We start from the raw sequence: 22,391 nt of genomic DNA, 5'->3' as shown, positions 1-22,391 counted from the left end.
AAATCCAGAATAAATTTCTTAAAGTCATTAAGCGTCTACCATCCAAAAAATTTCCTGAACCCAGGGGAGCAAGGCAGCTGCCTACAAAGCCAGAGCTAGGGGGGCAGGAGTTGGGAAAGCCTAGAGCACACTGGCTAGCCTGGAGCACACTGGCTAGCCTGAACAGCTGAAATGACAAATGAAGTCCTCTGGTTTCAGAAGATGGAGAGCAATCCTAGAAAATACCCAATGCTGACCTCAGTTTCCACATACATATGTGGGTTCACACCACATTAACATATAAACACGAATGCTCACACACCACACACATGTAAAGAAAGAATAAACCCTACATGGTCCATGCCCTCTCACCTGTACGTTGTTCTCTGCTGTGGCCAGAGACATCTGCAGCTTTTGGCATTTGTCAAGAAGGCTGCTGGCTTCATCCTGCACCATCTGCAGTTCCGTCTTCAGTTTGCCTATGGTTTTTCGTAAAATGGCTTCTTGCCCCTGGAACTCTTTGCGAAGATCGGCCTCCTTGTCTCTGCTGGCCTGCAAGCTTTCGGCCGTGAAGAGCTGTGACCTTTTCAAGTTATCAAGCTCACGCTCATAAAATAATTGGGCTTTGCTCAGCTTGCCCTCGTACTCCTCAATGAGCGCTTTCTTTTCGAGTCTCAGCTCTTCCAGGGTGTTGTTCAAGGCCTCCACCTCCATCCTGTGCAGTTCCTCGGCTTTCTCCTGCCCCAGGTTCACCGAGGTGCTGTGGTCCTGCTGTGACTTCAACAGCTCTTGGACTTCGAGCCTGTGAGTGGTTCTCAAATCTTCCAGGGCCGACTGTTTGTCGTTTTCAAACTGAACCTGGAGCTGCCCAAAGCTCCGCAACCTTTCTTCGAATTTCTTCCTGATCTCTTCCACCTCCCGGGACATGGTTACGATGCGCTGAACATGCTGGGCCTCTGCACAAAGTTGCATGTCCTCAACCCTGCGCTTATAGGCTTCAAACTCTGTCAAAGCCTCCTGCTTCATCTTCACGTGATCTTCTAGAGACGCTTCCAAAACTTGAATCTTTCTCTTAAGATCTAACTCTTCAGTCACCTTGCTTTTGTATAGCAGTATTTTTTCTCTTGTTTCTGCAAGGATTTGTTGGATTTCTTCTTCGTGGGCATCTTTGAGGGCCTGAATCGCAGAATCGTGCTCATCATTTTTAGTATTCAAAGCATATATTACCTACATGGTTTGGGAGAAGGGAGAAGAATTCAACACATAGTCTTTTACAACTTGACACTAATTCTTTCATTTGACTTGATTTTTTTCTACACACATATTATTTCTAGTAACTATTAAATACTGAAATATCAGCCAATTGTTTTTGTACCCACAGATTGATTCGTTTTGCAGATTCTATCCTTGCATAGACTTAAACTGTTATTTTAAAACATTCAAGGTGACTCATTTGCAAAAATGCACACATGCAACCCCAGCACCCAGGAGGTTAAGGCAGAAGGATAAAATGTCATTACCCATACAGTGAGTTCCAGGCCATCTAGGACTACATGGGAAGTTGTCAGTCTATCTCTATCTCTGTCTCTGTCTGTGTGTGTATCTGTAGGTCTGTTTATCTCTTTTTCTCTTTCTCCCCCTCTTTTTCTTAAAAAAAAAACACACTCAAAATTAAGAATAATATACAATAAAGGAAAGGAAGAAATGAATAACGGAGGCCATCTGGACAGAGAGGAGAGTTCTCTGTACAACCATGATGGGGTAGTGGGGGCTACAGGAGAGAGGAGGAGGAAAGTCTCAGGTAAGGAGCCACTTTGCACCACATCCTTATCTCGCAGTCACATGCACGGAGCTCTAGGTACCAGGGTTCCCCAGGCCCTGTTTATGTGTTAAAGGACCTACTTAAATATACAAATGTTAGAAATTCCCTTTTCTACATTCCTTATAGTTCGTTTTTGTTAGGGGATTAGAACTATTTTATTGACAATGAACAAAATCTGCTGTGTTCTAAATTAGTTAAGTCAATCTAAATTTCTCTTGTACTTTGAAAACTCACTTAAGCAATTTAAACCTGACTGGGGCTGTGCCTCTGTACTTCCACAGGGCACTAGGGAGCAGTTGCTCTCCAGTTCGAGGAAACTCCAGAATCACAGAGTTCAAGGGTTACAGGGTCAGTCCCTTTTCCCCAGATCACCCCTATGCTTTGGAGCTCCCAGGGGCACCTGAGGTGGGAGTGATCATGTGGACATTCGATTTCAAAGACAGACAAGAGTCTTTGAAATTTAACATCACCTTCAAGTGGACAATGTTAGAATTGAGCTGAATTATAGCCACTGAAGAAATCAACATATATTGTGGTGAATGGAGAAACCACAGCAAATCACACTGAGTGTGAGATGTGGAAAAACATTGCCTTTATCCCATCTCAAGCAGCCATCAAGATGAATGACCAGGGTGGACATGGTGGCACATGCCACTCATCCTAGTAGTCAAAAGGTTAAGGCCAAGACATGGCCATGAACTTATGGCCAGGCTGGACTACACAGTGGACTAGTGGATAGTCAGGGACAGCAATGCTTTGTCTAAAACAAAGAGCAAGGAAAATGGTAGAGAGAAAGAACAAGAAAGGGAAAGAAAAGAAATTAAAAGACAAAAGGAAGCCCACTAGTCAGGATGTCTAGAGCAAAGCAGAAGGTTTTGGTCATTTTAAAAGAAGAATCTAATACATAAAGATTCAAATGAACAGGGATAAAGAGACAGGTGGATTCCTAAAGCTGATTGGCCAGCCATCCTACAGGAATCCATGAGCTCTAGGCTCAGTGAAAGACCCTGCCATCAAGGAGAGACACCAACTTCAACCTTGAGCCTCCACATACATGCACACTTGTGTAAGAGCATCTGCACACATGGATGCACACATCTGCATTAATAAGTACACACACACACACACACACACACACACACACACACACACACACACACACATCATTACAAATCTAAATAAAAATAAGTCACACTTTGCTTCATCACAAGTTCCTTTCTGGAATGAGTGTGTGTGTGTGTGTGTGTGTGTGTGTGTGTATTGTGTCTCCCCAGGAAAAGCCTGTCACATACAGAAAATTAATTCTTGATGTGTGAGACACAGGTTTATGGAGTTTTATCATAGCAGTCTGATCCTATTAATATACTGGTAATATATCAATATGTTCCTGCTGAAAATCTAACCAGAAATAAAGTATATTCATTGCCCTAAAAGAGTACACTTATAACAAAAGCTATTCACCAAAGCAAAATGTATTATATTAACTTATTAACTAAAGTCAGCTTCCATTCCAGGGATACAAGGATACACAAATTAAGGCATTTTTAAAGTAGATCTCCAATAACTCTAGAAATAATAGCAAGCATCAACAAGCAGGACTGTACTAAATCAAAAAGCTTTTGAACAGTTAAAGAAACAACTGAGTTATAAAACATACAGAATGAGAGAAAATCTTTGCTGGCCATACTTCCAGGAGGGATTAATATTTGGAATATATAAAGAACTCAACTTATTCAACAGCAAAAGGCTATGTAATCCATTTAATAAACTGTCAAAAGATCTGAATAGATACGTCTCAAGGCTGAAGTGGCCAATAAGTATAGTTCATGAGAGAAGAGTTTTAACGTCCTCAGCTCTCAGGAAAGTGGAGACTAGTAATATGGCTCAGAGAGTAAAGGAGCTTGCCATTAAGCCTGACAACATGAGTTCAATTCCAAGAACCCACATGGTAGAAGAAGAAAACTGACCAAGTTGTCCCCTGAGCTCCATGCATGCAGAGTGGCATGAACACACACACAATAAACAAGTACATAAATATGTAAACAAATGCTTTGATATGTTTTGGTCTTCAGTAACTTTAATATGCTTGATAAACAGATCCCTAATGCCAACTTTGCCATCTGAAAGATCTATACAACTATACCTTTAAAAGTTTCAAAACCCTGATTTTTAAAAAGCATACAATATGTATAACAATAAATAATGAAACTGTTATAACAGTTTTCAATTTTTTAATTGAAAATTGATTTTTTTTCATATAACATATTCAGGTTACTGTTTCCCTTCCCCCAACTCTACCCACCCAAATCCACACCTGTTCTTTTTCTCTCTCACTAGAACACAAACAGGCATATACAAAATAAGAAGAAAATAAGATGAGATAAAGAAAAATAAGCAAACCAGAATATAATGTAACAGACAGAAGAAAAACAGCCAAAGAAAACACACAAGAAACATACGTAGACACAGTGTCACAAACATTTGCAGACTGAAGAAAAACAGTCAAAGAAAACAAGCAAGAAACACATATAGACACAGTGCCACTCATGTCTACACAGACAGAAAATCCATAGAAATATAGAACTGGAAACCATAATAGATAAACAAAGACCTCTAAGGTAAAAAAATAAATAAAATTAAATAGAAGAAACAAACAATAAAGGTCCTACAAAGCATTATGAGTCAAAGAATCTTCAACAATGCTATTGAGTTTGTTTTGTGTGATCCATCTGTGATCTGGCCTTCAGAGAAGTTTCTATATCCAGTGAGACTACACTGGAGAAGACAAACTGCCCACTTGTGAATGGCTATCACTTGGAGACAGCGTCTAGGTTGGGAGTGGGGTGTGTCCACTTCTGTCAGTATAGGATCGCATATGGCCCAGACCAGTGCATGCTGTCATGGTCTCTATGACTTCATATGTGTGTAGATCAGATTGACTTAGTGGGCCTTGGTGGTTCTGTTTGTTTTATGGTTTTGTTTTGTTTTGCTTTGGAGTCCTTCATCCCCTCTGGCTCTCACACTCTTTCTACCCAGTCTTCTGCAGGATTCTCTGAGCTCTGAGGCTCCGGAGAGACTTGAGGGAGACACCCATTTAGGACTGAGGATTCCAAAGTCTCTGACACTCTTTACATTGTCCAACTGTGGGTCTCTGGTTTTTTTTTTTTCTCCCATTTGCTGCATGAGGAAGCTTTTCTGATGATGACTGAACAAGACACAAGGATGTTGTTAGGAATTATTTTACTGGGTTCCTTAAGCAGAAAGCAGTATCTCATTTCTCCTAGTCCCTAGTCTATCTAATGGCAGGTTCTTAGCCATCTAAGCAGTGTCAAGGGTGGGTTCCATCTCACGGAGTGGTTCTTAAATCCAATCAGATGGTGGCTGGCTAATCTAACATTTGTACCACTATTGCACCAGCCTATCATGTAAGCATGTCACCACTATAAATTGGTTTGTGGCTGGGTTGAGGCTTACATTTTTCCACTGGTGACATGTTGAAGCACCTTCCAGGATCATAAGCACTAGTCATTGGAGGTGAAGGCTCTAGTTAGGTGCCAGCTGGGCTTTTTCTTGTTCAGTGAGACATGTGGGTGTTGTCTTCAGCAATGAGGGCTTACCATCAGATTATGGTGAGTGACCAATAGACTTGGAAATAGCTTGGGTTCTTTGGGGATTTCAATGGGTCCTCTTTGCTGACAACTCAATTAGATGTAACCCAGTCCCAGAAGTGGAGGCCTCATTTGGTGACAAGAGGGTCCAGTGGGGACTCTATCTCCCCTGTTATTTGGCGATTCCATTTAGATCACCTTCACATATTATGTATTTTAGGAAGCTTCTCCTGTATTAAGTTTCTATATGGCCCCTCAAATGATCCTTAGTTTTAGCTGTCCCTCCCTGCATTCCTCCCTGACATATATTCCCCCTCCCTTCTCTATTTCATCCTCCTGTTGTATTAACACCCCACCTCCTCATCCATCCATAAGTATCTTGTCTATTTCCCCCAGAGTGACCTCTCACCACCCTTAAGCCCTTACTCTACACCTAACTTCTGTGGTTATATGGATTGTAGCTTCCTTATCAAAGACTTAATTGCTAATATCCACATATAAGTGAACATATACCATATTAAACGATGCTTTAGAATTCTTATAGGGACTAGAGAGATGGTTCAGTGGTTATGAGCATTGGCTACTCTTCCAGAGAACCAGGATAAAATTCCTAATACCTACATGGTCACTCATAACCATCTGCAACTCTGTTTCCCGAGGATCCAACAGCCTTTTTTCTGGCCTCCACAGGTGTAGGGGGAGGCGCTGATAATTAAAATCTAGTTCCTTAATTTGTTCTTGATTGGGTCAATAAAGATGGCAGAAGCTAATCACTAGGCAAAAGATAAGGCGGGATTTCTGGGCTGGAGAGAAAGAAAAGGGGATGGAGAGGATTAGGATTTGGACCAGGTGCCGGGCAGTGGTGGTGCACGCCTTTAATCCCAGCACTTGGGAGGCAGAGGCAGGCGGATTTCTGAGTTCGAGGCCAGCCTGGTCTACAGAGTGAGTTCCAGGACAGCTAGGGCTACACAGAGAAACCCTGTCTCGAAAAACCAAAACAAACAAACAAACAAACAAACAAACAAAAAGGATTTGGACCAGGTGGCAGAGTGGACAGAACGGACACCATTTAGGCCTGGGGGCTATTAGATCTGGTGGCGGCCTCCATACGAATTCTAATATAGAATAGCCAATGAGTTTAGGACAATAGATTCCAAGCAGTTGTGTCATTTGGATGATTTTAAAATATTAAGATTGTCTGGTGTTTTCTATTCGTGACGATTCAGGTGGACAAGAGAGAGGGCATAACAGCACAGCAGTCACTGGTCAGCAGAGCCAACCACTAGGGCGGTCAGAAGAGCTAACCAGTGCAGTGGCCAGTCAGTGGGGTGCGAGCAGTACCTCCAGGTGTTCTCGGGAGGGATGGGTGCTGGGAGGCTTAGCAAGACAGCCATGGGAGCTGGGCGAGATGGCCATTTTCCCAATAGAGGAACGCGTGGGAATACAGTCTGTGGCCATTCTAGGAGCATAGCTGGGATCTTGGGAAGGCATTAGCTGGCCATGGGGGCTGATCAGATGGCAGGCAAGCTGCTGATCACAGAGCCCAGCCAGAGCAAGCGTGAATTTTTCAAATTACTGCAACACATAGGCACCAGGCATATTCACAGTACATAGACATGCATATACATGCTGTACAGACAAAATAACCATACATGTAAAAAAGATAGTAAGCAATTTTAAAGACATGGAAATTCCATCTGCACCAGACAAAACTGTTATTATCAAGCACACAGAATTAAATACTTTGGATGCAAGGGTACAGGGATTCTTCTGTCCGTATCCTTCAGTATGTTGTTTCTCTGTAACTATCATTTAACTGGAGTAAAAGTGGATCTCAATGTCATTTTAGCTTGCATTTCCCTCATGGGTAGTGAAGTCAAACATTTTTTTCTGTACATTTCTGTGGTGGTTTGAATAAGAATGGTCTCATAGGCTCATATATTTGAATGCTTAGTCATCAGGGGGTGGCAGTACTGGCCTTGATGGAGGAAGGATGTCACTGGGGGTGTGCTTTGAGGTTTCAAGAGCTCAAGTCAGGCCAGGTGTCTGTCTCTTCCTGCTGCCTGCGGATCCAGATGTAGAACTCTCAGCTACCTCTCTGGCACCATGTCTGCCTGACATAATAATGGACTAATAACCCTCTGAACCTGTGATCCAGTTCCAATTAGATGCTTTCTTTCAGAAGAGTTGCCATGGTCATGGTGTCTCTTCACAGCAACAGAATGCCAACAGGACAATTTCAATAGCTCATAGATTGTGGTCTTTAATTTCCTGTTCTTTAGCTTTGTTTGTATTTTTTATTATTTTTTATTCTAGGTATTAATCCTATCAGGTGTATAGCAAGTAAAGATTTTCCTATTTCCTGTTAGGTGGTCTCTTCACTCAGTGAGGTTTCCTGTGCTGGGTAGCAGCGTTCTCACCCATGAGTTTCTGTTTATCAGCTGTTGATACTATCTCTTGAGCAAGCAGGCTCCTATTCAGAAGGCCCATAGGCCAAATTACTTATCTCACTCTTTCCTTGAAATGTTAGAGTTTCAGATCTTCCATTAAGGTATTTGATCTATCTTGAGTTGATTTTTGTGTAGGGTGAACTTCATTCTTTTAATGTGTGGATTTTCCCAGCATTATTTGTTAAAAATGTTGTCTTCTCCAATGTCAAAATTCAGCCACAAGGTTTTCAAATCTGTTTCTATGTCTCCTTGTCTGTGTGTCTGTCTTTAGCACCCCACTGGCCTTGTCACTATGTGCCAGAAGCCAGGACCCTCGCCCTTACCCTCACCCCCTACCTGTCCCCACCTGCACAATGTCCCCTGCAGCTTGGCAACCGCAAGATCCTGCCTGGCAGCTGCAGATAGACTCAAAGCAGTGTACCATATCTTCTGAAGAATAGCAGGGAGACCATAACTTAAAGCAGTGTACCATATCTTCTGAAGAATAGCAGGTAGATCATAATTCAAGGCAGTGTACCGTATAGACTATGACATGTTTCAAGGCACAGGCCAAGAAGATTCTGTACTTTTCCACCACCTGGACCCTCTTACCCCCTCCCCTTGTAAAGCATACTATAAAAAAGCATTTCATGTTCAAATACATGACTCTTGACAAGCAAATGTTTGCTTGAGTCCTTTCTTCTCTCTCGCCCGTTCTTCTTTCAGGTTGTGGTCCTCCTTGCCCCCACGAATAACTAGGACCCACCGGTTGGGTCAACTATGCTCTACAGTATAACCTCAAATAGTGATACTGCCAGTATTCCTCTTTGTTGGGCCCCATTTTGGCCCTGGCTTGGGCCTTGTGGACAAACCCGAGCCTGGGCCTAGTTTCTTCGACCTTGTGGAAGAGCTTAAGCCTGGCTCGAGTTTTGAGACCTGTTCCAATCACTTCCATACCAGAGAGACTCAACCGGACCTGTGTGGCCCTGTCCCTGCTCAGCTGTTGCTGATGTAGAGCTTTACAATTAGCCCTGTCAGTCACCTCATACCCTCCATCACCCTTCCCCACCCCCTACGTCATTTCACTCCACCAAAACTCCTCCTCCCTATCCTCCGAGTTTATATAAACAAGAGGTTGTTACATTAAAGTTGAGCTCCTGTTTCGACAAGACTCCTGGCCTGGTGTGTTTCTTTTGGGCTGCTGACACCATCCCACTCAGCCCCAGAGAGACCTGGTGGGACGGGACTTCTCTCCTCTCGCCTGGACCTGCGGGAAAGGAACCCATACCTCTTTTTGCTTAGGAGACCCTTGGCTCTTCAGGGTCTCCTGTGTTTCCACATGAATTTTAAGATCTGATTTGTTTTCTATTTCTGTGAAGCATGACTCTAGAATCTTGGTGGTGAATACAGTGAACCCGAAGAATGGTCTGGGCAGTAAAGCCATTCCTACAATACTCATTCTGTCAATGAAGCAAGGGAGAGGGCTTTTATTTTTTCTAGTAACTTCTTTTATTAATTTCTTCTTAGTTATAACGGTTTAATTCTAGTTCCTAATGTACCCCACACCCAACGTGACCCATCAAATGAATCTTTACAATCAGAATCTTTTAATTTTCTCAAATGTTAGAGGAAGAAGCACAGAGAGAATCTGAGACTAAAGAAACTGGGAGGATGATACAAAGGGGATAAGCAGACACACTGTGAAGCGGACCTGGGCTCCAGAGTGAGGTGCATGAACCCTGTCAGCACCTGTGAAGGGCAGTGGGCTCTAGACCAAGGTGTGTGAACACTGTCAGCATGGGGTTGGGGTGGGGGTTGGGGCTTGGAGGTGGAGGGGTGGGGGGTATAGGGATGAAGGGGGTGGGGGTGAAGGGGGGCATTGTGTCTGCTGGCCTTGTCAAGTTTGGAGAAATAGAACCTACTGGAAAAAAAAAAAAAGCAAAATGTGCTGGGGACTGAACCAGGGACTTGTGTCCAGTAGCCAAGGGTTCTGCCAAATGAGTCCTATCTCTGCTTCACATTTAAGCTTTATATCCTTCTGGTGGGACCAGTAAACAGGTTATCTGGTCATACAACATCGGAGCTAAATAATACTGTCAAAACACAAATTTCTCAAGAGAACTTACTTTTGCCATGAGGGCTTGTTCTATTTGTTCTAGAATGATAACATGCTTCCTGGATTTATATTCGGTAAAACTCTTGAAATAGCTTCAAATGCAAATTTTTCACAAATTATCCAAGATAATTTCTCTAATTCTTAAACATCTCCAATGAGCTCTGAACAGCTTACTTAGGGAATATTATTTGTAGCATAGTTATAGTTTGGAGCCTGAATATTAGCTCTGTGCCTTAGTAAAGGCATATTAATCAAATATTTGAAGCTCCTTTCGTCTGGAGGTATGAAATTATACAAATTTCCTTGCTGATTTGCTTGACAGTTCCACTAAGGATAAGAAGTCCCATGTATTTATGCCGTCTACATTACTTCAGTGACAGTTTTAATCACTGCACAAGAAGAAAAAACAAAACAAAGCAAAAACTGTTTATAAAACCAGATTAATCATAAGTAGCTCAAGATGAGGTGTACAAAAGAAAAGCAAAGAACAAGGAGATTGAAAATAAGAATGAGCTTAAAAGAACAACAGTGAGGCAAGAGCCACAGTACGGTACCAAGTAACATCAAATGCAAAGGGAAGGTCAGAAGAAAATCCTAGGCTATGGTGGCTATTTCTTGCTCTCTCTCTCTCCCTCTCTCTCTTTCACACACACACACACACAGATATGCATATGTACAACTTTCTCCTTTCTGAACCAATTTAAAATATATTTTATCTACCAGTGCATACTATTCCTAAATACATTCAAACATTATTTTCTAATATCAAAGGCCATAGTATTATCACACTCCGAAATTTAGACTAGTAGAATATTCTCTAGTTCCCAGCACATAATAAACATAATCAAAGTATTCCAGTAGTGCAATTTTCAGTATATTTTCTTTATCAAGGTAGATCTACCTAGAATTCCACATTTCAGTAAACTGTCATGTCACTTTAGTATTCTTTAACCAGAATCAGACACACACACACACACACACAAAGAGAGAGAGAGAGAGAGAGAGAGAGAGAGAGAGAGAGAGAGAGAGAGCACAAGAAAAGGTATTATTTTCTTTTTAAATTTTATGACATTTGCTTTTAAAGAACCTAGATACTGGTTATAAGTTGTGTAGTTTTTATGTTTTTATTTTATGTCTTTTTAATATCACATGACTTTTTAAAAAATTGCTAATTCAATTTCTTTCTGGATAAAATATCAGTATAAATCAAACCTGTTTACAAAACTGACAGCTCCATGGAAGAGATGTTGGGAAAAATGATCATATGCATGACTAAGCTTTATTTTAATTTAAGCAAGTGTACTGATTAAATCATAAAGGGAATGATGGCATCTTGGGGCCACTATAACTCACTGAGTTGGAGGTCATATTTATCCTACAGATAGTATTTATACTCACAATGAAGCGTTGGGCTTTGTGGGACTATAGAGCTTCTGGAGTAGGTCAGATGTGAATTCAGTTATAAATGTAAAGTTCAGCAGGACAAGTACTTCTTGGCCACCATTTTAAACTCCACCCAGGGAGTTAGGTGAGTCAGGGTTAGTACTATATACGTCTTCATCATTGCTGTATTCAATGGGAACTCAAGTTGTTATATAACAACTAGAAAGCATTGACCTCATCTTAGGGTATTTCTTTCTTTCTTTTTTTTTTTCCTTGTTATTGTGGTTTGGTGATGATTGATTTATTTATTTATTTTCAAATCGTAATTTTTACTTATTCACACAGGGGTTATAAACACAAAAAGGCAGGACGTGGGGAAGGGGATGACACTGGAGCGTGGGTGTTCAGGAGGATATCACATGACTTAAGGAAATTTTATGTTTTATCTTTTCAGCCCAACTAACTGTGTGCTAAGTATCTAAAATTAACTAATATCATATGTTGATATCATATTAATAATCTGAGGTGAGGGTAAATCTATGAAACATATTATTCATTTATCAACCCTCTTCTCAAGTAGTATCCTTCCCTTGTATGTTCTAGGCTGAGGCAGGAGGATCACTACATTTCAGTCCCTGAACCACAACATATGACTGTGTCTTAAAACACAAACAAAAAGAGTGAAGTAAATAGGAAAGAATTCACTTTTGCTTATAAAAGGTAGATCCTACGGCCCTGAGGCCGTGAGAGTATGAGACTTGGCCCTCACTGCCTGCAGCATTTGGGAGAGTGGGCCAGGCACCTAGCCTGGGCAGCACAGTAGAGCAGACAGGAGCCTGTGAGCTGGCCCCACACCCTCAACTAGGCAAAGCAGGAAAGGTGGCTCTGGTGTAGGCACAGGAGAGCTGGCAGGCTGACCAACTCAGCTACCACCCAGGCCCAGATGCAGGGTTTTGAGTGGGCCCACCCTAACATCTACCCATTCTGTGAATTGCTGGAGTGTGTGAAGGAATTGGCCTTGCAGATCCAAAGCTGCAGAAACTCCGTGACATAGGGCAACAACGGGATAGCTGAGAGGAGTCTCAGTGAGTATTGATGGGGTAGCAGAAGCCAGAGGCCTCCCACCACACCAGTCACTCTTGCAATGAACATTTGCAAGTAAAGCTGTGTGGACCAAAGGATGCACTGTGTGGCATATTGTGACACACCACGGCTTCCATGGTGAGATGGTCTTTCTTATTTTTCATTTTTTTCATTTTTATTTTTTGGTGTTTTTTTTGGGGAGGGGGTTTGCAAGGGTGAAGGGTGGACATGGAAGGGCTGGGAGATGAGGAGGACTGGGATACATGATGTGAAATTCAGAAAGAATCAATAAAAAGTTTTAAAAAATAAAATAAATCAAACCTCATCATTCACAACAACATCCTGAGAGTGGGCATCCTACCCGTGTGCAGCAAGTTACAGCTGGGGCTTGCCACCCAGCTCTGGGGGATCATGTCCTTTCTTTTCCTGGGTGGAGGTTGTCAAGCAAAGGCCAAGTTCACAAGCACAGAGGGAATTTTAAGGGCTGGGGAGAACGATAGAGAAAGAAACACTAACAAAGTAACCCTGTAAAGAGAAGCTGACAGTTCTCAATGACACATGACGAAAATCCGTCTAATCCACATTCTCCCACACCATTCGGGCACATGGTTCATCTCCCACCACTAACTGTACAACAGGATGCACGTGAGAGCTGTGTGCACAGATGGATGTCCACGGTGAGCGGCACAGAACGTACCTGTGAGCTCTGTCCTGGCCGGAAGTGAACGGCCTCCATTCTTCACCTCCTGATCCACTTTCTTTTGTATTAAATTAAACAGAAAAACAAAAGCAGCTTTTTCATACATTATGTAATCAAATTAATTCCAGCAACAGACTTGTGCCCAAATGAAACGTTTAGGAGGCAATTAACAAAAAAAAAAAAAAGCTCATTCGGATTTATGTAAGCCAAGGGCACTCTAAAAACTTGATTTTAAAATAATTTGAAAACCTAATTGCTTTGGGAAATAATTACTTTTAAGGAAACATTTGTTCTGTTTGTTTCTATTGGTGTTGGAAACATATTCTAGAAAATATTTAGAAAGTATAATGATGCTTTCTTTCCCTGCATGATGTAGAATGCATCTATTTTCTCAGGAGAGTAAACCTGAATTTTGAAACACAAAAAGTCTTTTTGAACACAGAAGTTGTTAAAGTCTCACAAATCTAGCTGTCAACCAATGAGATCTGTGGTACCAAACTTTAAAAATAACCAACAACTTTCTGTGAAGGTCTACTTAGTGCTCTGCAGGTTTTTTTTATGAATTCCAGCAAAGAAAAATATATGCATTCATAATCCTGAATAGAACTCTTCAAAGTAAAACATACACAAAATACCGACAATTTTAGATAATATACATGTGTGTCAAGCATCAAGCTGCAGGGTGCAGACTACGGGACACAGCCTGAAGACTTCAGGAGACCAGAGGTAATCAGAAAAGCCATGAAAGGGTGGGGCTGGTGAGATGGCTCAGCAGTTAGGGCATTTACTACTCTTCTAGAGGATCTAGATTCAGTTCTTAGCTTCTGCAGCTCTTCAATTCTGTTCCAGGGATGTGATGCCCTCTTCTGGCTACCACAGACACTGCACACACATGAAGCACATACACACATGCAAATAATCATATACATAAAACTTTTTTTTTTAAATCAGTAAATTTAGAAAGGCCTGAAAGGACACAGGCAGTTGTGCAGAACTGTGAGGAGAGCCACTTGGGCTTAGGCACAGGGAGCACTGTGCTCTGGGCTTTGTGACTCATCGAGATGACTGACTGCCAGGGAAAGCCACTGATGAAATTTACATTTCTAGAGACTGATAGTGTTGCAGAAATTTGATTAGGGAAATAGACAGTAATTTTATACTTTAGTAATTTTAGAAGACTTAGAATCAATACCTATTTCTTCATTTGTATATATTCAGTGACTCTAGACACTAATTCTACCCATGCCCCCCACCCCCAACATTTTTATTGATTTTCTAGGACTTTCACATCATATACCCCAGTCAGAATCTCTTCCCAGGAGTTCCACATTCACCACCCCTTGTGACCTACTCCTGAAAAAGTAACAAAAAAAAAAAGAAAAAGAAAAAGAAAAAAAGAAAGAAAAACAAACAAGAGAAAAGAAAAGGAAAACAAACAAACAAAAACCAAAACCAATTCCACTTTGTGTTACCTATATATCCACTGGAGCATGGTCAAACTCTCAGTAGCCTGCCCCTTAAATAGAACTTAGATTTTTTGACACTAATTCTTTACATTTCGCAGTTTCTCACTAATTCTTCACATAAGACACATTTTTTTGTTGTTTTGCATTTAAACATTTCTTAAAGAAGAGAGCAATATGTGATTAACTGTGTATCATAGCCTCCCCCCCTCAACCACTCCCCCACCCCCGGGTTCCTGGCACATAAAGCAAGGTTAGTAATTAACCATGCCTGTCAGGGACGGTGGTGGAGAAGGTTAGACAAGAAGATTCAGTTCAAGTCTCTGCCTTGACTACATAAAGGGCTATCCTCGGCAGGAGAGCATATACCTAGCAAGCACTTGATCCCAGATTCAATCCCCAGTGTTGACAGAAATCAACTATTACAGTGAATCAACACTGTAAAGCCACAGAGAGAAGAAGCTTGTAAAATGTTTTACATTGAAAGAAACTCAGTTGGTTCTCACCTAAAAATAAATTATAATTTGCCTGACCCCTTTTGTCAATAAAATCCATATCCAGATAAGGGTGTGGCAAGGGGTTTCTACAACAATCAGAGCAGACCTTCATATAAATGAGAGTCTGAGTGCACAGTACAGATGAAAATCTCTGTACAAATCTCATACCTTCTCCTGGACCAAGGGAAGTTCTCCCCTCTAGGCTAGATAAAATGGCTACAAGGTAGTCAAGGGTTCATTGCTGGCAAAAAAATTAAAAAAAAAAAAAAAAAAAAAAAAAAAAAAAAAATCTAGAGTAGTCTGTTTTCCAAGTTGTGGAATGTTCTGGAGCAAGAGGTTTGTCATGGCAGCAGCCAGTTATGGTTGCTATGTAGTTTCCTCACTGCACCACAGAGTGTCCAGAGCTGCTGGTTCTAGCATGAGGGACACCTGACTGGCTGTTTGACATTCTTTACTCAAGGTATCTGGGACCACAAGGAAAGACCTGACAGTTGTCACAGAGGGGGTTGAGAGGCTCAGTGTTTAGAGAACAGGCTGTGTACGTGTGAGAACTGCAGTTCAGATCTCTAGCACCCATATAAAAAGCTATGTGGGTGGGACAGCTCCCTCACAATCCCAAAGTTCTAAGGGCAGGGACAAGGGATTCCTCAGGGCAAGCTGACAGAGCAAACTAGCCAAACGAGCAAGCTCCAACTTCAAGTGAGAAACCCAGCCTAGGTAAATAAAGTGTACAGCAAATGATCAAGAAAGACACCTAACATCAACCACAGCCCCCCCCATACCCACACACATGAAAACATGCATATACACTATGCACATATAAAAACATGCATACACAACACATACACATGAAAACATGCATACGCAACACATACACATGAAAACATGCATGTGCAACACATACACATGAAAACATGCATACACACTATGTACATATGAAGACATGCATATACTACACACACGTGAAAACATGAATATATACAACACACATAAAACATGTATACATATATGCACTTATGAATATGTTTGCACATAAAGACACACATAGACACATAGATGCAAGACATACACACATAGACAGACAGACAGACAGACACACACACACACACACACACACACACACAAAGGGCTCAGATGATCCCTTTACACAATTTCGTAATTTCAGGACTCTTTTCTTTGACAATACCATTCTCCTCGTCCTCTGACCTTGGGGTCTACTCATTTCTAAATAACCAGTGCTTCTGGCTCCTCTTCATTCTCTAGATATCAGTTGCCTATCATTGCTGGGAAGATCCTTGCTGCCGTCCTGACCTCAGTTATCTCTGCTCCCATCTCTCTGTCCGCAGTCCTTACACTAATCATCTTAAAGCATAGTATTGTTACACCACCATACAGCAAAAGCAGATCCTATAGGCTTCAGACAAGTAAAGACAAATAAAGACAGCAAAAGCATTCAGATCTTGTAGTAAAACAAGAGCCGGCTTTGAGCCTGTGATGCTGCTGATGCTTATGCCCGCTGGGAAAGTTAAGCAGACTCTGCATATCCTTCTGCGCCTGCAAAGGAGAATATTAGGTTAAATACAGAAAGTAAGGCGATCAAAGTGTCTCCTACCACACCTGCTGTCACAGACCCACAGAGAGTAGTTACTGTTTTATCCTGTCTGTCCTGTTTTATCCACAAACCTAGCTGCACACATTAGGACTCATGCTCATACTCTACTCCATTCACACTGGCACTCTTGGAAGGCTGTGGCTTTCCACCCAGTTGAGGTGACCTGTCATCCCTGGGCCCTCCCTACTTTATATGACTCATCTTTGAGAAGCATCCCAAGGAAGGCCTGTTTCCCCTTTGAAGTCTCTGTCTTTGGTCCAAACATACACAATCTGTCACCAGCTCCCTAAAGCTTCCGTTCTACAAGTCCTGCCTGGAACCCAAATGTGTCATTTGCAATCACATCAGCCTATTGTTTGACATGCATATATCTTGTCTCTGTAAATGAAATCAACTCTCAGCGACAGCAGAGAAATGGTCTGTCTCCAGACTGTCTCCCAAATGTCCACCAAATAACAGGGAGGTGAGAATGAAGTATCTCTTAAAGCATGTCTCCGCTACCCTCTATTTAGTGTGTTCCATCCTGCTTTCTTTAGTAGGCACATTTAGCCTCACTAACAAGATGTTTTGTTATTAAGCACATAAAGCCATCTCTCCTATAAGCCAGCAGGATAAACAGTACAATTGTCCACGGATTTGACTGTAGTGAAATCGCTGATGTTCTTTCGATGTCACGACAGAAACGCCGGCACTACTTGATGATAAAGAGGAAACCAAAACTGCATTGTGCTCTTTTGAATCAAAAATCCTATTGCTCAAAGAATAGCTTTCAGAACAAAATATCCAGAAGATTGGTAAATTATGTCAATACATATTATCTGATATAAGTATACAAAAACATTAGCCAATTTTATTTGTGCTTAATAACACAGAATAAATTGATACCAAACTTCAAATGTCAAAAATGCATTTGAAAAATCAACTAACAAGGCCATGACAACCAAACTATTTCTTCTTCTTTAGAAGTGCTCCAGAGTGAAGAAAATAAGATACTCTATTCTGATAAAAGCTACCAAGAGCAATTTACCTAGACCTCAAATACATAAATTGTAAATGATTACTAAGAGAGAAAGAAGCTAAAATTTAAGCATAGTGAAAAACACCACCAACAAAAAGTCAGCCTGCTAAATTCCCAAGGGGAACTCAGGGAAGGCGGAAGTACCAGGCAGATGTACCAGCAGCTGCTTTCAAGTGTATAAAGAGTAGTCAACCATCCAGGTCATGCATGGCCTGCTTCATGTACACAGGTAATTCACCCTTACGATGATTATCTTATAAAAGAAGGACAAGAAAAAGAAAAACAGAGAAAGTGGGCTATCACGGCTGCAAAGTCTTGAGATTGGGGACACAGCAAACCAGGAGTAAAATGTGGAAGAGAAGCAGAATTCAGTGAAATATCTTTAGGGAGCCTCGGGGTAAGAAAACATGAGAAAAGATAGAAGATGGGTACCAAAAATGGATAATAACTCCTCAGACTTAATGAGACAGTAAGTCTTATTAAACAACAAACAAAAAAGCTCAAAAGATAGACTGTCAAAGAAGACATGATGGCAAATGAGTGATGGATGCTTAGACTTGTGTGTCTTTGGGGATTTTCAAACAACTGGGTATCATGACACACCAGTTAGAATAATGGCTCAGATCCTCAACAGAGACACCCAAGCTGAGAGAGAAGGGCAGGAACTCCCCTCAACTGCTAGAAGGAATGGCATAGACAGCTTAGTGGAGGTTTACAAGACTGAAGACATTCTTACCACAGACCCTAGAAATTTCAATACAGAGTACTCACTAAGCAAAACCACACTCATACAAAATCCCATACGTAGATGTTTAGGGCTTTATTCAAAACTGCTGAAACTTGGCAGCCATTCAGATGTCTTTCAGCAGGTCTATCACCCAATTCTTCAACAAGATTTTTTGATTAACTAATTGATTGGTTGATTGATTGATTTGGTCTAGTAACAGATATATATGTTATTTACAGTGGTCCAAGAGTGAAGCCCATAACATAAACTATGGTGGTAGTTATATGTCACTATGGGTTCATCAGTTCTAGTAAATGTATCTCCCTGGTGCAGGAAGCTTCTATAATATACAAGAACTTGTGTGTGTGTGTGTATGCAAAGCTATTTCTGTAATTTCTGTTCAGTTTTGCTGCAAATCCAAAGCATTAGGTCTGCTTTAAAAGCCCATCTGAGGGGGCTGAAGAGATGACTCAGTGGTTAAGAGCACTGATTGCTTGCTCTTCCAGAGGTCCTGAGTTCAATTCCCAGCAGGCTCACAACCATCTGTAATGGAATCTGATGTCCTCTTCTGGCATGTGGAGACAGCTGCTTCATCTCTCCCTCTGCCTAAGTGCTAAGGTGCTAAAAAACAGCTTCATCCTGTCCCAAATCTAAATGACTTGCTGCACCCAGATGATTAAGGTGTTAACTGCTAAACATAATCCTTTGATTTACAGAGCTCTGAACATTTTGCCCCCTTCGGATAACACCATGTTATGTGTTATGCTATGTGTATGTGGCCCTCTCTTTAATTTTGACCAACTAGCATAAAGCAGAGGATATAAATTGCTGTGATGTTTCAAGGGCAACTGTCTTGTTCCTGCCAGGAGAGGAGAGGAGAAGAGAGGGGGAGGGGAGGGAGAGGAAAAAAAGAGATATCTATGTTCTCTGTGAACAGGGCCCTACCCAGCATAGAGGGCCTTCCTGTACATATGTCTCTATGGGCTCATCAGTTCTAATAAGTGTGTCTCCCTGATGCAGGAAGCTCCTATAATATACAAGAACCTGTGTGTTGAAGGGAGTACATGCAAAGCACCTATAATTTCTGTCCAGTTCTGCTGTAAATATAAAATATAAATAAGCTCTACTTTAAAAACCACACATGAAACACAGTTCCCAGGTAGTTCCCCTCCTGTGTGCAGCCTCTGGATGCTAGTAGTAAATAAAGTAGTAAATAAATTGGTCCCTGAAACAGATCAAAGAATTTACTGAAGAAAATGAGTCACTCAAAGAAAAGGTCTATTCATTCTGGTATTTGGGTGTGTTCAATTAAAAAAAGAAAATCACCCAACGGCTTTTTCCTTCCCACTATTTCAGTTAGGGTTTGACTGCTGTGAACAGACACCATGACCAAGACAAGTCTTATAAAGAACAACATTTAATTGGGGCTGGCTTACAGGTTCAGAGGTTCAGTCCATTATCAAGGCAGGACCATGGCAGCATCCAGGTAGGCATGATGCAGGTAGAGCTGAGAGTGCTACATCTTCATCTGAAGGCTGCTCCAGGCAGCTAGGACAAGGGAATTAAAGCCCTCACCCACAGTGACACACCTACTCCAGCAAGGCCACATGTCCAGATAGTGTACTTCTGATCTGAGCATATACAAACCATCACACCCACCTCCAATGCAGAGTCCTGAAGACAGGACTGTGCCTAACGAATGTCACCATACAAAGTCATGATCTTGAGCCTGTCAGATGGCACAAACCAAAGTGCAGCCTCTCAGAATCAGAAAAGCCTCCCAGGCCAGACAGAGAACAAGCATTGTGGTATGTGTAGTAGAGCATGGAAAACAGGTTACCATGCAGGCAGGTGAGAACAATTAAATGAAATTTTGGCAAGGAGTTGCTGGAAGTCAAGTGGGCACCTGTTAGAATCAAAAACTTCCTGAAGGTATAGTCAAGGCTGACTAAACCTCAGCAGGTGACTACAAGAAAAACTGCAGATAGAGCAAGAGTACAGGGGAAGTCTGGAAGGGAAACATAAACCCTATTTGTCTCCATCTAAGGACCAGGCCCCTGATTTCAAAAAAGGCCATAAGGCACCAGCTTCAGGAACAGACCATAAGTCCTAGAAACTAAGTATAAGGCACCAACCAGCTCTAGGAACAGACTATAAAGTCCAGAACAAGATCATAAAACCCCCACCCAAAGAACAGCCTGGGGAAAACCACAATAGAGAAATATCTCAGAATGGGTCATCCGCACTGGACAGCCCTATTTCAACACATGATCAAACATTCATGATATAGGAAATACAGACCATAGACCATCTGTGACCCCTTAGCACCCACCAATAAAATTTTTGATTACCTAAACCTTCTAGAGATAACAATCTAGAGATTCCGGTTCCCTAGAAGAAGGCCTTCGTGCCTTTGTCTGGGGTCACCATTAGAGAACGGTTGTCTCCTGCATGTTGTTTCTGCAGAATAAACACTCTTTGTTTTTACATACTATCTGAATCTGGGGTCTCCCTTCATCGATTTTTGAACCCTCACACTAGGAGGGACATGGCAGCCAACTGAGGGGAAAGCACAAAGCTATCCAGACTCTCATTTGAGCACTAAAAGCTCAAACCAGGTAAGGGCAGTGATGGTCTCTCTTCTCCAGTCCCAGGAACCAATGTTACCCATAGAGGCCCGGAGAAGAGAAAAACCCAATGCCATTTAGGCCAAGGGCAGGAAAATCATGAATATAAATGAACATAAAACTTATTTCAAGATTTTTGGATGTAAATTAAATATGTTTTGGTGAAAAGGGTCTCAGCCTGTTTTTGCAAACGATCATAGCAAAATTCATTAATTTACAAGATATTGGTGGCTGTTTTCCTACTGTGACATCTTAACCGAACAGCTGTTAATAATTACCATGAAAAAGAATAAAAGTATGCCTGTCTCCTGAGAGGCTCTGTCAGAGCCTGACAAATACAGAGGCAGATGCTCAAAGCCAATCGTTGACTGAGCTCAGTGTCCCCCATGGAGGAGTTAGAGAAGAGGAGCTGAGGTGTTTGCAGCCCCATGTGGGGAGCAACAGTGTCAACTGGCTAGAACCTTGGAGCTCTCAGGAACTGGACCACTAACCAAAGAGTACACATGGAGGGACCCATGGCTCCAGCAGAGTGTGTGGCAGAGGACACCCATGTTGGACATCAGTGGGAGGAACGGCCCTCGGTCCTATAGGAGTTCGATGCCGTAGTGTAGGGAAATACCAGGGTGGGAAGACAGAAGAAGATGGGTGGGTTGGGGAACACCCTCATAGAGGCAGGGGGATAGGGGATGGGATTGGGGGATTCCAGAGGGGAGACCTGGAAAGAGGAAAACAATTGAAATATAAATAAAGAAAATATCCAATTAAAAAGAAAAAAGAAAAAGAATAAAAATATCAAATCAAGAGATCCCGGCAGCTGCTCTGCACCCAATCTCACAAAACCCAGAGGAAGCAGGCCTCTCAGGAGCTCTAACCCGGGCAGCATCTTAGGTAAGGAGACAGCAACACCTGCCCCAAACAGGGAGTGACTGGGACCCACTAGGACCCAGGAATTCACTCCTGGTCCGGAGCACTGGTTCCTTCTGGTCTGGGCCTGAGCACTGAGCAGATTTTGGGCCCCAGCTCTAACCCCAGTAGTAATACCCACCTCACATAGTTCTGACACAACCAAGATAATAGGAAAGACAGGCTCCAGTAAGAGACAGGGCAGGTAGCACTAAGGTGATCCAGATGGCGAAAGGCAAGCGCAAGAACATAAGCATCAGGAACCCAAGGTACCTGGCATCATTAGAACCTAGTTTTCCCACACTAGAAAGTTCTGAATTACCCATATCACCAGGAAAGCAAGATTCAGATTTAAAATCACTCCTAATGATGATGATAGAGGACTTTAAGAAGGACATAAATAATACTCTCAAAGAATTTGAGG

At 41.9% G+C, this 22,391-nt stretch overlaps 1 protein-coding gene across 2 annotated transcripts in view; it reads right to left on the bottom strand.

The window, feature by feature from the left end:
- Positions 1–22,391, bottom strand: part of Fam184a (family with sequence similarity 184 member A) — a 116,858-nt gene that overhangs the window by 61,237 nt on the left and 33,230 nt on the right. For both annotated transcript variants that reach the window (XM_028772614.1, XM_028772615.1), the window contains exon 2: positions 352–1,206. In XM_028772614.1, coding sequence (XP_028628447.1) covers positions 352–1,206 — 855 coding nt within the window. The remainder of the gene's footprint in view (positions 1–351; positions 1,207–22,391) is intronic.

The sequence above is a fragment of the Grammomys surdaster genome, unplaced genomic scaffold (genome assembly GCF_004785775.1).
Source record: "Grammomys surdaster isolate TR1022 unplaced genomic scaffold, NIH_TR_1.0 215, whole genome shotgun sequence".
Taxonomy (NCBI): Eukaryota; Metazoa; Chordata; class Mammalia; order Rodentia; family Muridae; genus Grammomys; species Grammomys surdaster.
The sequence above is the reverse complement of the archived record's forward strand: the minus strand, read 5'-3'. Positions and strand labels throughout refer to the sequence as shown.